Source organism: Alligator mississippiensis, chromosome 3 (assembly GCF_030867095.1).
Source record: "Alligator mississippiensis isolate rAllMis1 chromosome 3, rAllMis1, whole genome shotgun sequence".
Taxonomy (NCBI): domain Eukaryota; kingdom Metazoa; phylum Chordata; order Crocodylia; family Alligatoridae; genus Alligator; species Alligator mississippiensis.
The window spans coordinates 116,853,278-116,873,965 of NC_081826.1; the positions used below are offsets into that span (position 1 = coordinate 116,853,278).

A 20,688-nucleotide genomic window follows, 5' to 3' on the forward strand; every position below is an offset into this window, starting at 1 on the left:
CCCCCCCCCCCCCCCGGGCCCCAGACCCCAGCTGGTTTGCCTGGGGGGAGCAGTGTCGCTTCTGCCCCGCAGACTGGGTTGCATCCCCAGTTGGGCTTGCCCCCCCACCCTCTTGTCAGCCAGCCCTCACTGCTCTGGCTAGAGAGCTGAGGGGCAGGGCCAGCCCTGTTCTTGGGAGCAGACAGCCCAGCCCAGCCCAGGGCTGAAAAGCATCCTGGAATGCTGGGGGACTGATTTAACTTGAACCAGGAAGGGGTCTGGGACAGAGGTTTCATAACGGGGTTTAACCCAAATCATTTAAGTCTGATAGTGCGTTCAATCAGGTTTATCTTAAACCAGTTTTAGCCATTTTGAAACTGGTTTGTGTGCATTGAGGTTCCGTTCTGTTACAGGTTTAAACCAGTTTCTGATCACATAAGCTGGTTTGTGTGCAACTTCTGTCCCTAACCTAGGAGGAAAGACTTCTCCTTTAGATAGTATGCCCAATGCAAATTCACTCTGATTCTGATATATATATAAAAGAACTCTAACACTGGCATTTGAGAAGCAGGTCCCCCACTTAGAGTAGATGTGCCAGGGGTGATCAGGAAAAGAGCACATCATCTGGTTTCTATACAGATTTTCTATTCTATGTCCCCAGCATAGAAAGAAACTTACCTGAGTTTCACCAAATCTTCAGATGAGGCATGCTATGCAGACTGTACATTTTGCCTTACTAATATTCCTGTCTCTATTTTTAATAATCCTGTGTTAAGACTATATGCATGAAAAACTAAATGCAAGAGGTGCCAGGGAGAAAAAAAAAAACACTCCAAGAACCTCAAGTGCAGGCGCTGAAGGGCAAGGAATTTCTGGATGCTAACTCAATTCACGGTCTGAGATGGAGAGTTTATAGAGAGAGTTCCCCATTAACCACACTGAGATGTACTGAGGAAGGCTGCAGTAGCTAAGGAGGTGAAGGTGGACAACTTGTTAGTAAACTTGAAATTCTAAACAGAAATTGTGTGAGTCTATCTATTCATATAATGAGTCAACAAGTTCAACCTTGACTTGATAGGTAGTGGCTTCCCACCTACATTTAGAAGAAAAGTCTCTTTTAGGTCCACAACTGCCAATATCTGCAACAGTAAAGGCACATATTCCTAATGTTCACTGTGAGCTCCAAATCAATCATTAGCATTAAAAAAGGGATTTTTATTTGCTTAACTGTGCTGATGTGAGATATAAATCAGAAATCTTGATCATGACAAATTACTGTCTTGTACATCTCTGTGTATAAGTCAGGGTCCCCGACTTCCCAAAATGAGAACGTACATATTGCAATTCAAAAGTTTAAAAAACATTACAAGCTGAAAACATTATGACATCCAGGGTGGAGAATACTATCATCTCAAAACATATTTGCAGCAAAATGATGAGTTTTATCTAAAGCAGGACTAAAAAACTTTACTTTACGTTGCCTTCAGGGCTTCACTAGAGCAGTAGCGACAGATTCTGTGATATAGAAGATGTACTAAGACTTAACAAAGAAAACCAACTTCAGTCAAGTTCATAGCTGCTATGGAAAAAAAAGTGACTGCAAACGTTAATTAAAAATAATCTTAGAAAACAAACACAAAACAATATCTTTTAAAAATAATACTTGTTTAGTGTGTGTGTATAAATAGACATATACACATATGATATGGACACACACATCCACACATAAGCATACATAGGGATTATTGTTGTTTTGTAGAGTGAATGAATAACTGATGTTACTATTATATTTATATTACATATAAATAGCTATAAAATATATATGTTTACATATACACACACTTCTTAAACAATCATGCCTATGCTTTCTTAGTTCAGGATATTAATGCAGTCTATCAGAAGCCAGATGGTGCAAAACCAGAACTATCAATCAAAATGAAAAGACCACTGAGTGCTATCCACAATGATGTGTTCACAAATGGAAATTCTGTTCATAGACCCTAACCCATAATATGTAGAGGAAGCCATAAACATAGTTGCACTGTCCCCAAGGAACTAGCCGACATGGCTCATGCTTTGTTAGGCTAAAAAGCTAGAGAAGTAATATTCATTGCTTTGGGATCTGATGGAAGAAGACTTTGCAAGCCCAACATTATGTACTTCAGATAAAAAATTAAAACTCGGTTCTATAATGATTGTAATAATGTCTGCACTGATGACAGTATCTGTCAAACTGTCCATTTGCCATTTGATTTAATATGGGATACTGCCATACATTAACAAAGCAGCTGCCACTTTCTGTCTGACACATGAATTGGCATCTAATATCTCCTGTAAATGTTCTATTAAAGCTAAGTTTGGGGCAACCTATGTGAAATAACAATGGATTATTTCTGATGAGATTTTGTGCCAAACAAGCCCTTTATAAATGAAAAGGGAACATTGTAAATATAAAAGGCATTTAAAGAGCACAATTTAATATACATGAGCTCCATAAACGAGGCTCACAGCTAGACCTTTTGAAGGGGACATGAAAAACGAAGAACAGCCCTTAGTACTCACATATCACATGTGCTCACCAGTACATGTGACAAATATAAGGCACATACACATAAATGATATCATGTACCGTACATATATATGCATATACTAGGGCAATCAGGGCATGTGAAGGGCTAGCTGCATTCGAAAGTAAAATAAAATATGTAACATGTAAACAAGAATTGAATGTAAAACGCAAAAGTGAATGCTTTTTTAAAATAGCATTGGCAAAATGCTGGTATGGTAATATAGTCATCTTTTTTATGTTAAGGCAGTATATATATTTTAGCTGTAAGATGATACTCTGTGCTGCAGGCACCTCAGGGAATCTCTAGACATGACAAAGAATGCATTGAGATCAATATCACAGGCACAAGATTCAGCAATAGGGATGCACTGCAAAGTACAAGGCCAAACACCTTAGGTTCACCAAAACATGATGCTTTCTAAGCATTTCAATATTTCTATAAATGGTTAAAAATCTCTTACTAAAAACAAAACGAAACAGACAGACAGAAGAAGCTTTTTCATGGAGAAAATAATTGCAATACAATGGCCTCAAGACAGTCATATCATGAATTGCCAGGGTATCTTCCTAATCACTTAGGTGCAACCTTCTCTGCTGGGCTCAACAAAAGTAACTGGCTGATGGAATTCATGGGGCAAGGGGAAAGCTGCTCTCAAGCCACTAATCCTGCTAGCTGGAGGAATTCTCCATGGCCACAGAACTCTTATGTGTAAGGAGGTGGTGGCGTGGTCAGCTGGAGGAGAATGGGACCAGATAATCCAACCATCAATAAATTCTCTGGCCCTGCCCAGAGCTGGACTCTATGCAGACTTCCCTCAGTCCTATTTCTCAAGTTCCTCTTACAGCAGAAAAAGGATCTGCCCTTATTATCGGTGTAAAGTTTAAGGGAAAAATGGATGAAAGTACAGATGATATTTTTGTTTCTAAAATGTAGGTTTAAATCATATTAGAGTCAATCATGAATAAGATCTTTGAACTAATCAGTATTCTAACATGGACTAAAATAAATTTCTAACTTCTAAGGCAGGCTAAATGGAAAGTGAAGTCATTAATTTAACTGCCTCCAGCATGTCTTACCTACCCTTTAGGTAAGTATCCAAAGTTGTCAGTGCTTCACTAATAAGGATACTTTTCCACACCTGGTCACTACTTAAAATGAGAACTTCTAATGACACTACTGAAGGAAGGAGTTTTCAGTAAGTAGCATGCTTCCTAGAGAAACAACACTGGATTAAGTAAAACTAATTATGTCAGAGTACTCTTTACTGGAGTTTTATCTTTTGAATAAGGTACTGGCAATTCATGATTACTAATGACCCTGTGGCCTTTTCTGGAGGTCTAAGTGCAACATAATCAAAATTCCAAGCTGACAGACAGGAGCTGCAGAAGGGCTCATCAAGCTAAGTGAGAGGGCAAAAAAGAGCAGATGAACTACAGCGACAAAAAATGCAAAGTAATGCACATAGGGAAAATTAAGAATGAATAATATGTGCAGTGGTGGATTTTAAACTAGCTGTTACAACTCAGGACAGAGACTTTGGAGTCATTGTATATCTCTAAAAACATCAGCTCAACATACAACAGAGACCAAGAAAGCTAAAAAAAATGTTGTGCATCATTAGGAATGGAAGGGAAAACAAAAATATCATCATGCCACTATACAAATCCATTGTGCACCCACATCTTGAAGACTACATAGTTCTGGTCTTTGCATTTCAAAAAGGATGTGGTAGAATAAGAAAGGGTAAGGAGAAGGGCAATCGAGGTACTGCAGCATATGGCCCATGGGCTGGATCTGGCCTGCACAGCTGGGGCATTTGGTCAGCAGCCTTGATGGGGAAGACCTTCCCGTGGCTGTAGTGAGAGCTGGGTGCTGGAATCCCAGCAACACTGAAAGAAGAAGCCTGACACTGCAGCTTCTTCCCACAGTAACAACCAAGTGCCTAGGATATTGGGCCTCTTCCTATAGGGTCCCAGACTGGAATGGGTCAGGAGTGGGGGTAGCGGGGAAGCTGAGAGGCCAGCTGTCCACCATTCATCTGGCCCATGGTCTGATCCCATGCCACTCATCTGGCTGGCAGGGCCAGACAAGTTTGACACCCCTGCTCTAAAGCATCCCCTTCCTGCCACTGTCAGAAGATGAACGATGAGTCTGACCCACAATGGCACTTATGTTCTTAGTCTCTGTCAACTTGGGTAATTACTTTTTGTCTACCTAAAATCCCCCTTAAATTTTACATAGATATAGTTGTTACCCAGATTTTAGCCTTCATCCTGTCCCATGCCAAAAAGTTCTGATCCAGGTGTGGAGGTGCATTAAGCCAAGCTAGTTTATTCAGTCACATGTCACAGCAAAAACCATGCTAATGTGCTAATGTGCAGTAGAATTAGTCTACTGCTCATTAACAATCACAAAAAGACTGTGTGCTGTTGCTACTGTGCATTAGCACCAGCTACTGAGCATTTATGTAGTACTTCATATTAGAGGTAGTAACTTAATGTGCCATAGCAATGGCGCATTAATGCACATGTAGACCCCGCCTCAGAGTCTAATAGTTTAGAGACTGGGCACAGATTTGTCGGACTGAATTATGCCCACTTCGTAATAAGGATTCTGCTAATTCACTTGAATCCAAATAGTTCTCCAAAGCTCCTCCCACTATTCTCCCTGAAGGACACAACTGACTAGGAAAGAACTCTACTGCATCTTTGTCCCCTCTCCCTCCTCAGAAATCTCCCAAGACATGTGCTCAAGAGCAGACATGTTATAGACATGTTATAGACATGATAATATGGGTGGGGCTTTGGTTGTGGGGAGGGAGGTGGGGGCAGGACCTACCAGCCAGGCTAAGGTACCCTGGGGGCTCAGATGTGGAAGACAATCACTTAAGATTACCTGTGCAGTACAGATAAAGCCAGAAGGATAACTGGACTATTCAGATGCTCCTTCCTCACCTACAGTTCAAAGTCTAGCATTTGAGCTCAAAGTTAAGATAATAAGATGAGCAAAGTGAAGAAAGGTAAAGGGGTAAAATACCCCTTTATATATGCTATGCAGAACTATTTTTTCTTTTCTTTACTTTTAGTCTAATTAAAACACAAAAACTAAGCCACCAGTTTCCCATGGTTATTTTAGTACATTTTGCCTTATTTTTTCAACGGCATGGTAATTAACAGCATTATCTTACTTTCTTCTTGTGCCCCTAATGAAATATCATATAGTAGAAGTTATAATAAAAATCAAAAAGACTAGAAGAGTGCTTTCCCTGCCAAGAATAAAATGAGAAAAATGAAAGATATAATTAAACCCAATATTGATTTTTTTTGTACCTTAGGAAAATTTGATCAGATCCTTTGCTGGACTACGTGTAATGTTTGACTGTTTCAGGATAAAATCCTATAGCAATTAGCATACTAAAGAAAATCTTGATTCAGAGATTTTCAGTTTCATATGGAAAGACTTTAAATGTTTAAACAAGCCCAGAAAAGTTTTGTCATTTGTTAAACAGTGGGCTTTTGATACATTCCTGGAGCCTGAACTAATCTACATGGTACAAAAAATTATCCTATTTTACAAATGAAAAGTGCCTCAGCATCACATCTTCTATGATGCTACTCAATATAAGGCCCAGTTAATTCACAAAGTGTTGTTTTACAGAAGAGCTCCAAGAGAGATGAAAAAGATCAAATATTTTGCAATCCTAGTACTGACATATGAAATCAGAGGAAACAACCTGTTTTACATTTCTGTAAGAAAAAGTCATTAAGAAGTATTAGTGAATGTGACAGATATAAAATGAATGGAACATGCTTGGTCAGTATAAGAGACTAACTTTTTTTTTAATTGTTTGAAAATAAAAGCACAGACAACATTTGGGTAATGTCAGTGAAACAGGGAGACAGATAAAACACAAGGTTATCACATCCAGGTGCATGCTTCTCAGAGTTGACACTTGGGTGGGCAATCTACATAGAAAACTACTTTATGGGAAGAAGAAGAAAAAATGAAGTCAATATCAAACCTCCTATTTATTTTTAGCTTACCACCATTACCCACATCTTTGTGCTGATCTGATATATGTCACAGAAACTACGTTTCCCTCTACCTTCAGGCCTAGGGATAGAAATGACACAAACTGGTATAAGGGTATTTGTACACATACCTTTTCATGCTGCAACGTGCCAGAGATCTGGCGCGTCAGAGCAGACTTGATTAATTAGTTCAAAAGCACACTGCCACCATTTTCTCAGTGCTGATGCACATATCACCATTAATACAAATGGATGCGATGCAGTGCCAAGTGCGTTCAAAAGTGCCCGGCACTGCGTCACACACATCTAAAAATGCCCTAAGTGATCAGAAACCAGTTCAAATCTGTAACACAACAGAAGTCTAGTGCATAGTCTAGGACCTAGCAGACCTCCTGAGGCTAAAAAGAAAGGCCTACAAATGATGGAGGATGGGAGTCACCTCCAAGGAGGATTATTCTGCACTGGTCCGGTCCTGTAGGGAGCTGACCAGGAAAGCCAAGGCTGCAACTGAACTCCAGCTAGCTTTGAGCATCAAGGACAATAAAAAGTCCTTTTTCAGATACGTGGGGAGCCGGAGGAAAAGCAGGGGCAACGTTGGACCCCTGCTGAACCAGATGGGGCAACTGACAACTGACGCCCAGGAAAAAGCCAACCTATTAAATAGGTACTTTGCGTCGGTCTTTCATCAGCCCCATGGGACGCCCATGCCTGCTACTGGGCCGGGAAGTCCGGGTGAGGGTGATCCCCTGCCCTCCATTAATGCTGACTTCGTGAAGGAACATCTTGAGAAGCTGGATACCTTCAAGTCAGCCGGCCCTGACAATCTTCACCCCAGGGTACTCAAGGAGCTGGCGAGCATCATAGCCCAGCCTCTAGCGCGGATCTTTGAAAACTCTTGGCGCTCTGGTGTAGTGCCCGAAGACTGGAAGAAGGCCAATGTGGTGCCTATCTTCAAGAAAGGGAGGAAAGTGGATCCGGCAAACTATAGGCCCATCAGCCTGACTTCTATCCCGGGGAAGATCTTAGAAAAGTTTATTAAAGAGGCCATCCTTAATGGACTGGCCGACGCCAACATCTTAAGGGATAGCCAGCACGGGTTTGTTGCAGGTAGGTCTTGCTTGACCAATCTCATTTCCTTCTATGAACAGGTGACCTATCACCTGGACAAGGGAGATGAGATTGTTGTCATATAACTTGACTTCAAAAAAGCCTTCGATCTGGTGTCCCATGATCATCTCTTGGAGAAACTGGCCAATTGTCGCCTTGGGTCCTCCACGATCCACTGGCTGGAAAATTGGCTCCGGGGTCGGACCCAGAGGGTAGTAATTGATGGAAGTCACTCATCGTGGTGTCCGGTGACCAGTGGGGTCCCCCAGGGCTCTGTCCTTGGACCCATACTGTTCAACATCTTCATTAATGATGTGGACACTGGAGTCAGAAGCGGACTGGCCAAGTTCGCAGATGATACCAAACTTTGGGGCAAAGCATCCACACCAGAAGACAGGCGGATGATCCAGGCTGACCTGGACAGGCTCAGCAAGTGGGCGGACGAGAATCTGATGGTGTTCAACGCTGATAAATGCAAGGTTCTCCACCTTGGGAAAAAAAACCTGCAGCATCCCCTTATAGGCTCGGCAGTGCTATGCTGGCTAGCACTATGGAAGAAAGAGACTTGGGGGTCATCATTGACCACAAGATGAACATGAGCCTGCAGTGCAATGCTGCGGCTAGTAAAGCGACCAAAACGCTGGCTTGCATCCATAGATGCTTCTCAAGCAAATCCCGGGACGTCATTCTCCCCTTGTACTCGGCCTTGGTGAGGCTGCAGCTGGAGTACTGCGTCCAGTTTTGGGCTCCACAATTCAAAAAGGATGTGGAGAAGCTTGAGAGAGTCCAGAGAAGAGCCATGCGCATGATCAGAGGTCAGGGAAGCAGACCCTACGATGACAGGCTGAGAGCCCTGGGGCTCTTTAGCCTGGAAAAGCGCAGGATCAGGGGTGATCTGATGGCCACCTACAAATTTATCAGGGGTGACCACCAGTATCTGGGGGAACGTTTGTTCACCAGAGCGCCCCAAGGGATGACGAGGTCGAATGGTCACAAACCACTACAAGATCGTTTCAGGCTGGACATAAGGAAGAATTTCTTTACTGTCCGAGCCCCCAAGGTCTGGAACAGCCTGCCACCGGAGGTCGTTCAAGCGCCTTCATTGAACACCTTCAAGATGAAACTGGGTGCTTATCTTGCTGGGATCCTATGACCCCAGCTGACTTCCTGCCCTTTGGGCGGGGGGCTGGACTCGATGATCTTCCGAGGTCCCTTCCAGCCCTAATGTCTATGAAATCTATGAAATATCAACTACTTTCAAAATGGCCAAAACTATTTTAAGATAAACCTGCATGGATGCAGTATCTGATCTAACTGATTTAGGTTAAATTGGTTTATTGAATTTCTCTCCCAGATCCCCTCCAGATTCAAGTTAACTCACAGTCCCCCAGCCTCTCAGGATGCTTTGCACCTTCCCCACAAACCTCCCCTCACAGGGTAGGCTAGCTTTGGCCCAAACTGTTTACTCCAGCCAAGCAGGGAGGTATGCTCTAGCACACCCCAGCTTCTGGCCTGGGCCACTGCAGACATGTGGCTGCATTTCCTGAATCAAAAATGAATGTCTGTTCACTTGTTTATCTGTTCAATCTAGTCAGCTTAGACTAACCTGCAAAGATTGAATTGATTTTGCCCTGGGCTTTTTGACTGTCAGTACTTAGCCAAGAGAGAGATCTAGTATGTGTTGATTCCATATACAGCGTTTCCTTCCCTCCGACAGGTAGTATTGTGTTCAACATCCACTTTAATCCCTTGGCAAAGCACATGAGAAAGGGGAAGATCACAGTAAACCGATGAAAACATGTTTCTGAAGGTAACAACTGAAAAACATGAAAAGAGAGAGGATGAGGGAGGAAGCACACAAGAGGAAGAAATAAAACAAAGAAGGTAATATATAGGAGCAGACAAGGGACAAAGAGATGATGTAAGGTAAGGAGAGAATGTGACTTAGAAGAGGAAAACAGTATAAAATACAAGAGGAAGAGCCTGTAGTAAACTACTGGAAAATTTATCCAGGTCATAAAGAAAGCTAGAAGGTGAAAAGGAGGGCTTCTTTAAAAAACAAAGCAACTATTAGAAAAGAAGAGAGGAGAAAGAGAGAAGTCTGATTAATTTCCAAACCCACTTTAATAATCACAGACCATTAATAGAATCCAATCCATCTCTTTGCCAATGCAAGAGTAAAGAGAACATACATTTCACTTTTCCCAGAATGGCCCTATTTCTTCATATGCTATCCAGGCTATCCAAGGAACTTAATAAAAAGGAAATGCCTTGTTTTTCCTCTTTATCAAAATTTTTTTTGCAACAACAAAATGCTTGTTCAAGAAAATTTGGTCTATCGGATAAAAATTGTTTTGTTTACCAGGAACAAGTATTCCAATGGAAAGAATGATGATCACTGCTTTTAAAAGTGAGGAGAAAGGTCAAATGTGACTACTATTTTTTATACTTTATTAAAATGTGTAGACTATTCATATCTCATTTACAGCACACTAAAGGCATATCCAGTTCTTAATTCATTTTCTCATATACCAATATAATAAAGTCTTCTGATTACTTTTGTTTCTCTTCTGAATTCCCTTATATTTGTCAAGATCCTTCTGGGAATAAGCTGCCTAAAATAGAAGACAGTATATTGGGAACAGCCCCACTCAAGCCCTACTATGAAGACTGCTCTGTAAAGTACAACCTGTGAATATGGAAGCAAGTCACTTTAGCATATTTTGCTATAAGACTATAAATCCGAATAGTTTGCGGTCTATCATTATCCAGGTCTCCAAGTATTACTGCCTTTCAGGTTTCTACCACCCAGTGTTCCGGATTATTCTTGCACACAACTTTCAATGAAAGATTTACTGAATTTCTCTAATTTATTATTTTCCCTTTTTGGGGGTTCTCCCTATTATTTCTCATTCCTAAGTGGTTTTGTTTGTTTGCTTATTTTTAATTCAACTTCCACCCAGCATAGAAAATATGTAAAGTTCATTAAAATTCTGCTTGTACCGTCTCCAAGATTATTAATAAAGACATGTAAATAAGACACTAGTGTTTGTGGTACTTCACTACTACATTGACTTTAAATTATTTATCTTTATCTTGGGTTGGGGACATGAAGCCTGTTTTTAATTCACAGTATTGGTGATGAGTCTGTTTCACAAAAAAGGTTTCCTTGCTTTTTATATTAAAAATCTGTTCCTCCTAAACAAAAAATGATTAAGTTCCATGATGAGCAATAACTGAGACAATCTTAAATAATTTAATTATGAATGGATAGTGGCTTCTTTTTTTAAACATCTGTGATTAATTGCTAACAGTTGTTGCTGTGAAGTTTCAATCACAGCATCAAACTGTACACATTGCATAATCTTAATTTAATTCTATATTACTAATATTTATTAACATTTTTACTCATTTTATACATATATTCATCTGATCTGCAAAGTAAATTGTACAACAGTAAACCAACCAGTTTTTTTTTTCATTAATTTGGACTGCAGGACATATCTGTAATTAGTTTATGGAACTGGTTTTTTTTCCTGAAATTTCAATTACAGAATTAAACCAACTATTCAAAAGGCAAGTGAGCCTTCTTGCTGCATATTTTGTTACCTTTTCCATTCCCTGGAAAATCCCACATGTTCCTTACAATATGAACAACCATTTCTAAAACTTCCATACAGTTGTCATCTGTTTTGTGTCTGATGTCAGAGGATAGAACAGAGGTGGGCAAAACGGCAGATCTAGCCAATGGCTAGACTCCATTTCCCAGCAGCTCTTGCCCAAGTCACTGTGGCCGGTTTGTATGGAGACCCCAGTAGTGGCAGTGCTGTGACAGTGTGGGGCCACGGTTTCCATAGACACCACCCCAGCAGCACTGGTAGGGTATGCAGCTGCGTGGGGAGTTGCTGCTCTGGGGCAGGGATCTTGCAGCGCTGCCAGTGTGGGAACTAGGATCCAGGGAGAAAGGATTTCTACTACTGTCCCAAATCATACAATTAAATCATAATCTGAAAAAGTCGAAACAAGGGAAAGTATCTCAAAAGAAACTGCCTCCTTTTATTCTGCTTCAAAAATACAATCTGCATATCCACAGAACTGCCACTGCATATGCATAATGATAGAACATACAATTAACACTATAAAATACACTTCTCTCTTCAGGAAAAAAAAAAATTAAATGTGAAAGGAGTACTGGCTATTGTGTTTTGTAGCAATTCTAAAAGGGGCCATTTTTCTAGTATTTAAATCTTTAAAAAAAGTCAGGATCAGTTGGTGGTCATTCAAACTCTGATGATCATTTCTATTATATGACAGGGACTATATTTCCTGTGTGACAAAGGAGTAGGGCTGTATGGATTAGTGAAATATGCAGGCCTTATCAGTTACCTATATTTAATTATGACTATGTTCTTATTTTCAACAAACTTCTTTTGAAATTAAGTGTAGTATCAATACTTCCAATTGTGCCAGACGTAACGTGGTATTTTTCAAATAAAAAACTTATCTTTATGTATGGAACACCACAGTATTCTGGGAATAGAGTTACTTTGTCAAGATAACAGGCATGAATAGTGCTTTATTAGAATAGTTATTCCTCTGATACTTAGATGGTCTATCATGCAGGCAATGTTATTCTAAAGTGCACACAACTCCAAACTGAAGATCCCAAGTAAAACATTTCTAAAGACAATTAATACAGAATCATAGGTAAATAACACGGGGCATAGTGTTGAGGAGTCAGGTAGTAGTTGCACCTTGCAAGGGTGTTTCTGTTGGGAGGAAGAAATTATTGCTAAGAGTCAGGTGTTTCTTTGGTGAAGTCCTCTTAATTTACAGGAAATGCACACCTAGTTCTGTACCCTTGAATATACTACAAACAAACAAACAAACAAAGAAAATCAGGCAGATTCCTCGTTTAGAAACTCAGGTCAATATTATGCCCCAAAATAATATTCTTTTGGCTTCCTTCCAGACTGACACTTCTCATATTACTTGAATTCAAGATGATTCTAAATTTAAAACGACCTCCCCCTTGTAATAATTAGATGTATTGCGTGGAAAATGTATAAATTTGTTATAATTTAACAAACCTAATCTAATTATTGTGGGGTCATCTTAAATTCATTCCCCTCACTGCTGCAACAGGGCAAGCTGTGGCAGGAGGCAGGCAGTGGGGAAGTCAAGTGGCCTGACCCCTGCCCCTTGCCTTCCAACACCTTGCCTCATTATGCCTATTCCCCCCACTACTTGCCCCCCATACTGCCTGCCATGCCCTGGCTCCCCTGAACTTGCCTCCCTTGGTACATGCCATGACCTCACCAATGCCTGAACCTCCTGTGTGGCCCCTCACTTCTGTCTTTTCCTCCCCATAGCCTCTGCCCCTCCACCTGCCCCTGACCTTAAGGTGTCTGCTCCCCCTGCTACTGCCCTCCTCGGCTACTACCCCCTCCTTCCAGTTTCTGTCCCACTGTCAGCAGTGCCTGCACCCCCCTGCCTGGTACCCCTGCTGCCTTCCCCTCCCCGTGACCTCTGCTCCTGGCTTCCATCCCATCCTTCCCTTCACTGGTCCTTACCCTCTGGCTCTGGCATGGCTCCATGCCCGGGCATAGAGTACTTGGTTGCTCCAGCACCAGCCAGGCCATGCAGCAGCGGGCCACGAAGCAGCGACTGCTGTCATCACTGCTGTATGCTCAGGCTGAGGCTGGAGCAACCATGTGCTCTGTGCCCCAGACTGGAGCCCTGCTGGAGTTGGAAGGTAAATGGCCGTGACAGCAGAAGAAGGTAGAAGTGGTGGCAAGGTGGCAGCAGTAGCGGGCAGAGGATGCGGGGGGGGGGGGGGGTGAGAAGTGGCTGTGGCTCCAAACCTGACCCCAAGCCAGAGACAGAGATGCAGCAGCTGTGTGCCCTCCCTTCCCAGCCACATTTTACTCAAATCCAAGACAGGACCTGTTTCCCCACTTTGCTAAATAGAGGGGAAAGAAACTTGTCTTGGATTTGAGTAGATGTAATACTACAGGTTCTGGCCACATACAGACATTGTTTCTCTTGGGAGAGGCACTGCTCTCCCACTTGTAACCATGAGTGCGCAGATATTCAGGATTTTTCTCCCAGAAGTAAACAACTGTTCTAGGGCTAGACTGAATGTGTAGCCTTTCAATAATAACATAATTTTGCAGGAGTTTATGGGAATGCACCTGCATACCTTTTGTGTATTGGGCCCTGAAGCATATATAAAGCTCTTCAACTTTAAGTAGTTTTGACCCACTAACTGATTATCACAGTTGTTGTGACACCTTTAACAGACAAGGTCACTAGTTTCAAAGACCAAGAATCACTAGGGAGAAAAACACTAGGAAGGCTGAGTATTCTTTACAGACAGGTAGGCTGCATTTTTGCTCAGTACAACACTGTGTCATAAACATGGAAAATAAAAACTATAATAGCAATTTTTCATGTGAACACATGCTTTTACATTAAATAAAGTATTATAAGTGACAAGAGTACAGCTAAGCCTAAAAGAAAGCTCTCTCCATAACATACTTGTGCACACAATTCTTAAGTTTGTTTAAGGCTTTACTCACCTCACAAGGCTCATAAGAGCCTTATGAGCAGGGAGCAGGGTTTTCCATTTGCTGTGGAAAAACATGGATTTTTTCCTTTAAAGGAGAAAAACATGGCAAACCACAGGTTTCTGCTTGCAGACTGGCAAAGTTCCAGCCTGCAATGGATTGCTTGGGGTGGTGGGAGTGGAAGGAGGCTGATTGGACATAGGGGGCGCAACATGCATGTGTGCATGGCAGTGTGGCTGGCAATACAGCCCCAGGCAGTGGTGAAGAGCAGCCCTCCCAGCTGCCTGCAGGTAAGTCTATGGGGGGAGAGGGCATAGGAGATGTGTGGAGGCATGAGGGGGTGTGCAGATTAAAGCGGTGGAGGTGGCTCATGCCAAGCCTCCACAGTGGGGAGTGGGTCAGGGTTGGCAGCTGGTGTTGGGGGCTCTGTACAGCCAAGGTGATGCATGGGGCCCAGGGCTGGAGCAGGAATGTATGGCTGCAGGGCCCAGCCAGATAGCAGGATGGAGCCATGGGTGGCTCATCTGGGGAGGGGTGCTAGTGTGGGGCATGGCTTCCCACCACTGCATGTAGTCCTGGGGAGGGGTCAAGCACATAGGCAATGCGCCGAGGCACATGGGGGGGGCACATACTCCCCCAGATTTGTGCGCCCACAGTGGAGCATGGGACTGCAGCCTGGTCAAACTGGCACTGGGCCACTTCCACAGCCCAGAAGGTAGGAGCCAGCACAGGAGGGTGGAGTGGGTTAGGGAGCCTTGTTGCTGCCACCGCCACCAGGACCCTTGTGCCAGTCGTACCACCACAGAGTAATACCATGCTGCCAGCAGATCGAGGAGTAATAGACCGGGGGTGGGGGGGATGCTGTCTTTGCTACCTCTCGCCACCAGCCACTTAAATATTTAAAAAAGCAGGTAAATGTATTAGAGACATATTCCAAAAGATAAGATACTCTTAAATAGGTTTCCTCAATATTAGCAAGCCTAAATAATGTACGGATGAGAGTCCAGAAAAGATATCCATAATACCATTCCCAGCACATAGACCTACTCTTTCGCATGGCTGGCTAATAACCAGCTTGGCAACATGGACTTTTTTTAGATAAATCTCCTCTTGTCCCTTGGCTGTATCACCTGGCCAAAGGATGAAGCCATAACACTGCAATCTCCCATTATGGTGTCCGGTGAGAGCCAATGTGAGCTAATTTCCTATCCTGATCTCTTAACTGCTCTGAACAATTCTTCTGGCTCTATTCTGTCCTCTTTTGTTCCCCCATTTGGTATAATGGAGAGAAAGTCTCAAACCTAAACCTTTTTATCAAACTAGTCACACATCCTGAAGTTCAAACAAATCACAAGATGGTTCTTCACTGACTTCACCTTTGCAGAATCATAATCAGGTTTCTTTCGTCAAGCTCTCTCCTATACCATAAAAAACAATCCCAGAAAACTGTTGGCCAGTACATATCAGCCAAAACCAAACTGAAGTAAAACTAAAATAAACATGTATTTTAAATATCTGTGCAGTTTTGAGTAACATTAGTGCCTGTTATATTTGTGATTAAAAAGGTTTATTGGTTATCAGTACTAGAAAGAAGGATTAAACTAGAAACTAACTCGATCTAGTCATAATATCTGCAGCTGGTCTTCCAGGCCCACTGTAACTCGGTAGTGGATTGCCCTGGGAAAATACTGCAATGGAAGAAATAAAAAGAAATGGGAGAGAGAGATTTTCCCTATAAGCATGCATTTCTCCTTTTGTTCCCTTTGCTCCCTTAGGCGCTTGTGCACAGGTAGCATGTATGAAAATGGCAAAAGGGTAAACCTTTTGAGAGCTTTAAAATTCACTCATCAAGCAATTCTGATACTTCTAATAATTAATAAAGGTCTTAAAACTGAGATCAAAAAGAAATATATCTAAGCATTTATATTCAATTCCGTGTTGTCTGATGACTAATTTGTAAAGGAGTGCATAAGTCTTTGCAACTGAAGCCAAAATCATCTGAGGATACTTTGATATAATGCCACAAAGGATATGAGCAGGAAGGCAGCAGAACTTGCAAATGGCTAAGCTCCATTAAAGGTGCTAATAAAAGAATAATGGAATTTCCATGTACTACGAATAAAAAGTGTTTGGCACTGGAGAATTTAGACAAAAAGAAGAGTATCAAAGCTTTTGGTTCCTCTGTTGCTTTTCTTTATTAGATCTTAATTGATCTACTATTACATTTACCTTAAACTGTTCTAACCTTAAAAAGCAATATTCCCCTCAGAAATCCTGTCACTCTAACTTCCTTTCCTATTAACATTTATCAATTTCCCCCCATCCTGAACATCTGTACTGTCAAGACTAGACATATGATGCTAGTCTTTCTATAAAGAAGAGATTTCAACTTAATTTAATCTGAAATGATATATTCCACAATTTTAGCAATTACATATCTACTATTTGAAAATGCTTTTCTAAATTGTAAGTACTCGAGACAATTGGTTACTATGGAAATATTGCAGCAACAAACTACCTGAAGTTCTTCGGTCCATTTAAACATATATGAAACAGTTCTTAATTTCCGACACATAGTTATCTGCTGCATAGCACAGTGGTTCCCAAACTGTGGGTTGTGACCCCAAATGGATTCACAACATCAGTAGATGAGGTCATGGGATGGAGGGCTGTGGGTTGGGAGTGAGGGGCTATGTTGAGAAAATAGGGCCATGCTGAAGAAATGGGGCCGTAAATGGGGTCATACTGAGGAAAAGTTTGGGAAGCACTGCCATAGCCGGTCATATCTTACCAATAGGGATGCCTGGACAGATATGCATCTCATCTAATACATTTTTTATATACAAAAATTGCACGTTTTCCAAGTATGCAAAAACCTCCCACTATACAAAACAGCAATACAAGGAACACAGATTTCATATTTCTGAGGAACAGTTAAAAGTTCCAATGTACTTGCTTAAAAAAGCAAACTCTTGGATATATTTTCAGATTTGGGAGAAGCTCCCTGTCAGCATCTTCAGAACCACCCAATATTCTCCTTTAAAGTCCTCTTTTGCTTCTTTGCTCTGAGGTCTATAGAAACCTGACAACAATCAGGCTGTTGAATTTCTAAAATCACTGCTTATCATGATCACCAATTATGGTCTTGTGCTGCTGCTTGTTCCTATGCCTGCATCCGCCCACTGTCTCTTGACTTAGATTCTTAGGTTTTGGGAAACAGGCCATTGTTTCCCTTTAATGTTTATAATACAGTACCCAAAATTTTAGCATCCTGGGTTTATGACTAGGATTCCTAGGTACTAGGATGATACAAATAATGAACAACTTTGTGTGTTTTCTTCCTTAGAATACAGTGAACGCTGTGTTAAAGCAACCTTCTCCACCAATGCCTCCAGAATCAATAAAATTCATGGCTACAACTTAGTTCAAGATTTAATTGGCATAACAAGCTAACCAACATACTCAAGAGTTAGATGCTATAAATGAAGAAAAAAAAATAGGTTCATCCTAAGGTTATTTTAAAAGGTTTGGTATCGATCTGTAAATTACTCTTTAAAGAGATCATTCTGAGATTTGGATTGCACAAATACTAAATCCAGGAATACAGCCGTGTGAGACCAAGGTGAAGAAATTCAGTGATACATTTAATATAATATCACAAAGAAAACAAAGATTCTTTAGAACCTTTCAAGATATTCATAACTCCCTTTCTACTAACCAGAAGATAAGGTTACCTCATATGACTGAGATAGCTCTTAACAAAAAAGGCAGGTAGTGTATTTTTTTCTTACCTTGTGATCATAAGGACTGTATGAATGAAACAGCTGGGATAGATCCTTTGTTCTTTGCTTTTTCTGTAAAATAACAATAATAAATCTATCAGAAAAATCAAAGGCAAAATGAAAGGAATTGCACATTTAAAAAGATAAAAACATGAATAGGTGTGTAATCTCCGTGTCATTAATGGACCTTCCAGCACAATGCACACTTTATGCACAGTAAGGCTATTAGAACAAAAAGGACATCGTCTTAATAAAAAAAAGTATTTGCATATCTATGTAAGTGGAATGTGTAAGTATCTGGGATGTATTTTAATTTCTTCATGAGAAGTCATTTGCAATGTTCTACAACATAAATAACTGTACTCTTAGGCCTCAAATCCCCCAATAATCCAGCCTATAATTCTAGCATCTACTTACACTCCATTTTACAGTTAATGGAAATCAATTTAAAGAAAACTCATTTATTATTTTTATTAATGTTTTGGTATTAATGCTGCCACATCTTGATTGTGGAGAATTAATAGATGCCATGATATTTAATACCAAGACAGAACAGAATCTTTCTAATAGAGGTAACAGAATTCTGAGAGAGAAAGAAACCAGCCTCTATGGGCTGAATCTAACTTCGACTGAAATCAATGAATGACTTCAACTAATTTCAATGGAAGTTAAGTACATTTTCTCAGTTGCCTCCAGCTTGACAAAATGGAGCTGATTAATTACCTTAATATTTTTATACAGTGGCGTGTCACATAGTAGCTGCAAATCCTATTATGAAAAGTTCCATGCTGATTCGAGGTGTGATATTGCTCCTTTAGAAAGGGTGGAGCACTGCATGCTGAAAGCATTGTAAGCAGAGGACAGCTACATGCTACAACAGGGGTGGACAATCATTTCGGCTGGAGGGACACTTAATGAGTTTTGGTGAGCTGTCAAGGGCCACACACACAAAATCTTTCAGATTTACAAGTTATAAATACAAAACAAATCATATACTAAAAATCAAACATCTACTATAAAATATTTAATTTTTTTATTTCAAAAATATTTTTTGTCCCATTTTAAATGTTTTGAGTAGTGCATATAGAGGTGATTGCATAGTAGCTCATAATAAAATCTTACTCTTGCACGTTGTGTTTTTGTGTATTTGGGAGCTGCCCATGCTAGGTCCTGGGAACTAGGCGGGGGGTGAGGGGGGAGGGCAAGGGACACCTGCAGCAGTGCTCGCAAGGGCAAAGCAGGTCTAGTCCGCCCTCCTCCCCCATCTGGCCTGGAGCTGTCTCTGCAGTGCTCACATGGGGCCACGTCCCACCTGTTCCTTTCCAGGGCACCCCACACTGTACTTCCACCTGCCCCAGTCCTGGCCAGCATGCACAGCTTCCTGGGGAGGGGGTGAGGGGGGACGGGCTGCTCCTAGTGTGGATGCAGCCACCTAGGTACTGCTCAGCACCCCCACCTCCAGCAGCTCTTCCTCCTCCTGCCCCTGTTGTGCTGCTCAAGGCAGCAGGTAGTGTGGGGAAGGAAGTGGCCATGGGGACATGTGCTGGGCATCACATACCTAGCCATGTAGGGTTGGGGGGTGAGCTACAACTGGGAGGCTCCTGTCCCAGTACATGTGGCTCCAGCTCAAGGCCACCTCCAACCCACTCTGCCTGCCCACAAGTGGCTGCTCAAAAATTCCTAATTATTTCCCATACTAGCATAACTATTATTTTTAGTTAAACTTCAAAGCCAGTGACTTAGCACTGAATTCTGTAATTTGAGTTGCTGGTACAAGTTTCTGAAGGTACTGCAGCTAGGATACTTAGGCCCCCTCTACATGTGAAGCTAAAGGCATGATGGGATCTAATGACCAATTCACACAATCGCACCTCCTGCCATGCCACGTCTCCCCTGCTTCTGTATCTCACATGCACCAGCAAGCCCCCACGCATCCCAGCTGAGGGGCTCCCAATGGGGGGGGGGAGGAGAGGGGAGACACCTCGGGCTGGAGGATCACTGCAGAAGCAATCCCCTCTGCCCTGGGGGTACAGGAAACCCCCAGGGTTGGAGGATCCCTGCAGGATCCTGCTACACATGTGTAAATTAAAGCTTAATAGCAACCAGCTAAAAAGTTAGTACACATTTCTGAGGTCTAACTTTACAGCTCTTTGGAGCTTTTTATTGTGTGACAGCTACTTTGCATGTGTAGCTGGTCTGCAGTTAATTGCTCAATTAACCCATTAATTTTGCAATCCTGTAATATGTAAGGGGGGTGGGAGCTTAGAATCACTAAAGACATCCAATGAATACCACTTTTTTTCTGTGAGGTCAGTAAAAAAGTATTTTTTTTTTACTCAGTAGAACTAAAGGGTGAGTAGAATAAAAGGCTGTTGTTTCATTTGCTCTCTCTCTTCAAACAAGTATGGTGAATTTTGAGATAAAGTGGGGAGTATTTGTACAGCTGATTTTAATTAGCATAAGTAACACTGAATAAGATTCTAGCTGTTCCTCTGAGACTGCGTATGGGCTAACAGGCATCTCCAACATCTAGATTTTCAAAGCAAATTGTTGTTTTTGTTGTTTCTTTCTTTCTGTACAAGCCTATGCAGTGTAACATCACCAAGCAAAATGTTTCCTTCAGTGCAGAAAATCTTTAGCAGCATTAGTA

General features: G+C 41.6%; 1 protein-coding gene across 4 annotated transcripts in view; it reads right to left on the reverse strand.

The window, feature by feature from the left end:
- Nucleotides 1–20,688, reverse strand: part of CDKAL1 (CDK5 regulatory subunit associated protein 1 like 1) — a 706,822-nt gene that overhangs the window by 136,358 nt on the left and 549,776 nt on the right. For all 4 annotated transcript variants that reach the window (XM_019490403.2, XM_019490404.2, XM_059724329.1 and 1 more), the window contains one exon: nucleotides 18,048–18,110. In XM_019490403.2, the coding sequence (XP_019345948.1) occupies nucleotides 18,048–18,110 (63 nt within the window). The remainder of the gene's footprint in view (nucleotides 1–18,047; nucleotides 18,111–20,688) is intronic.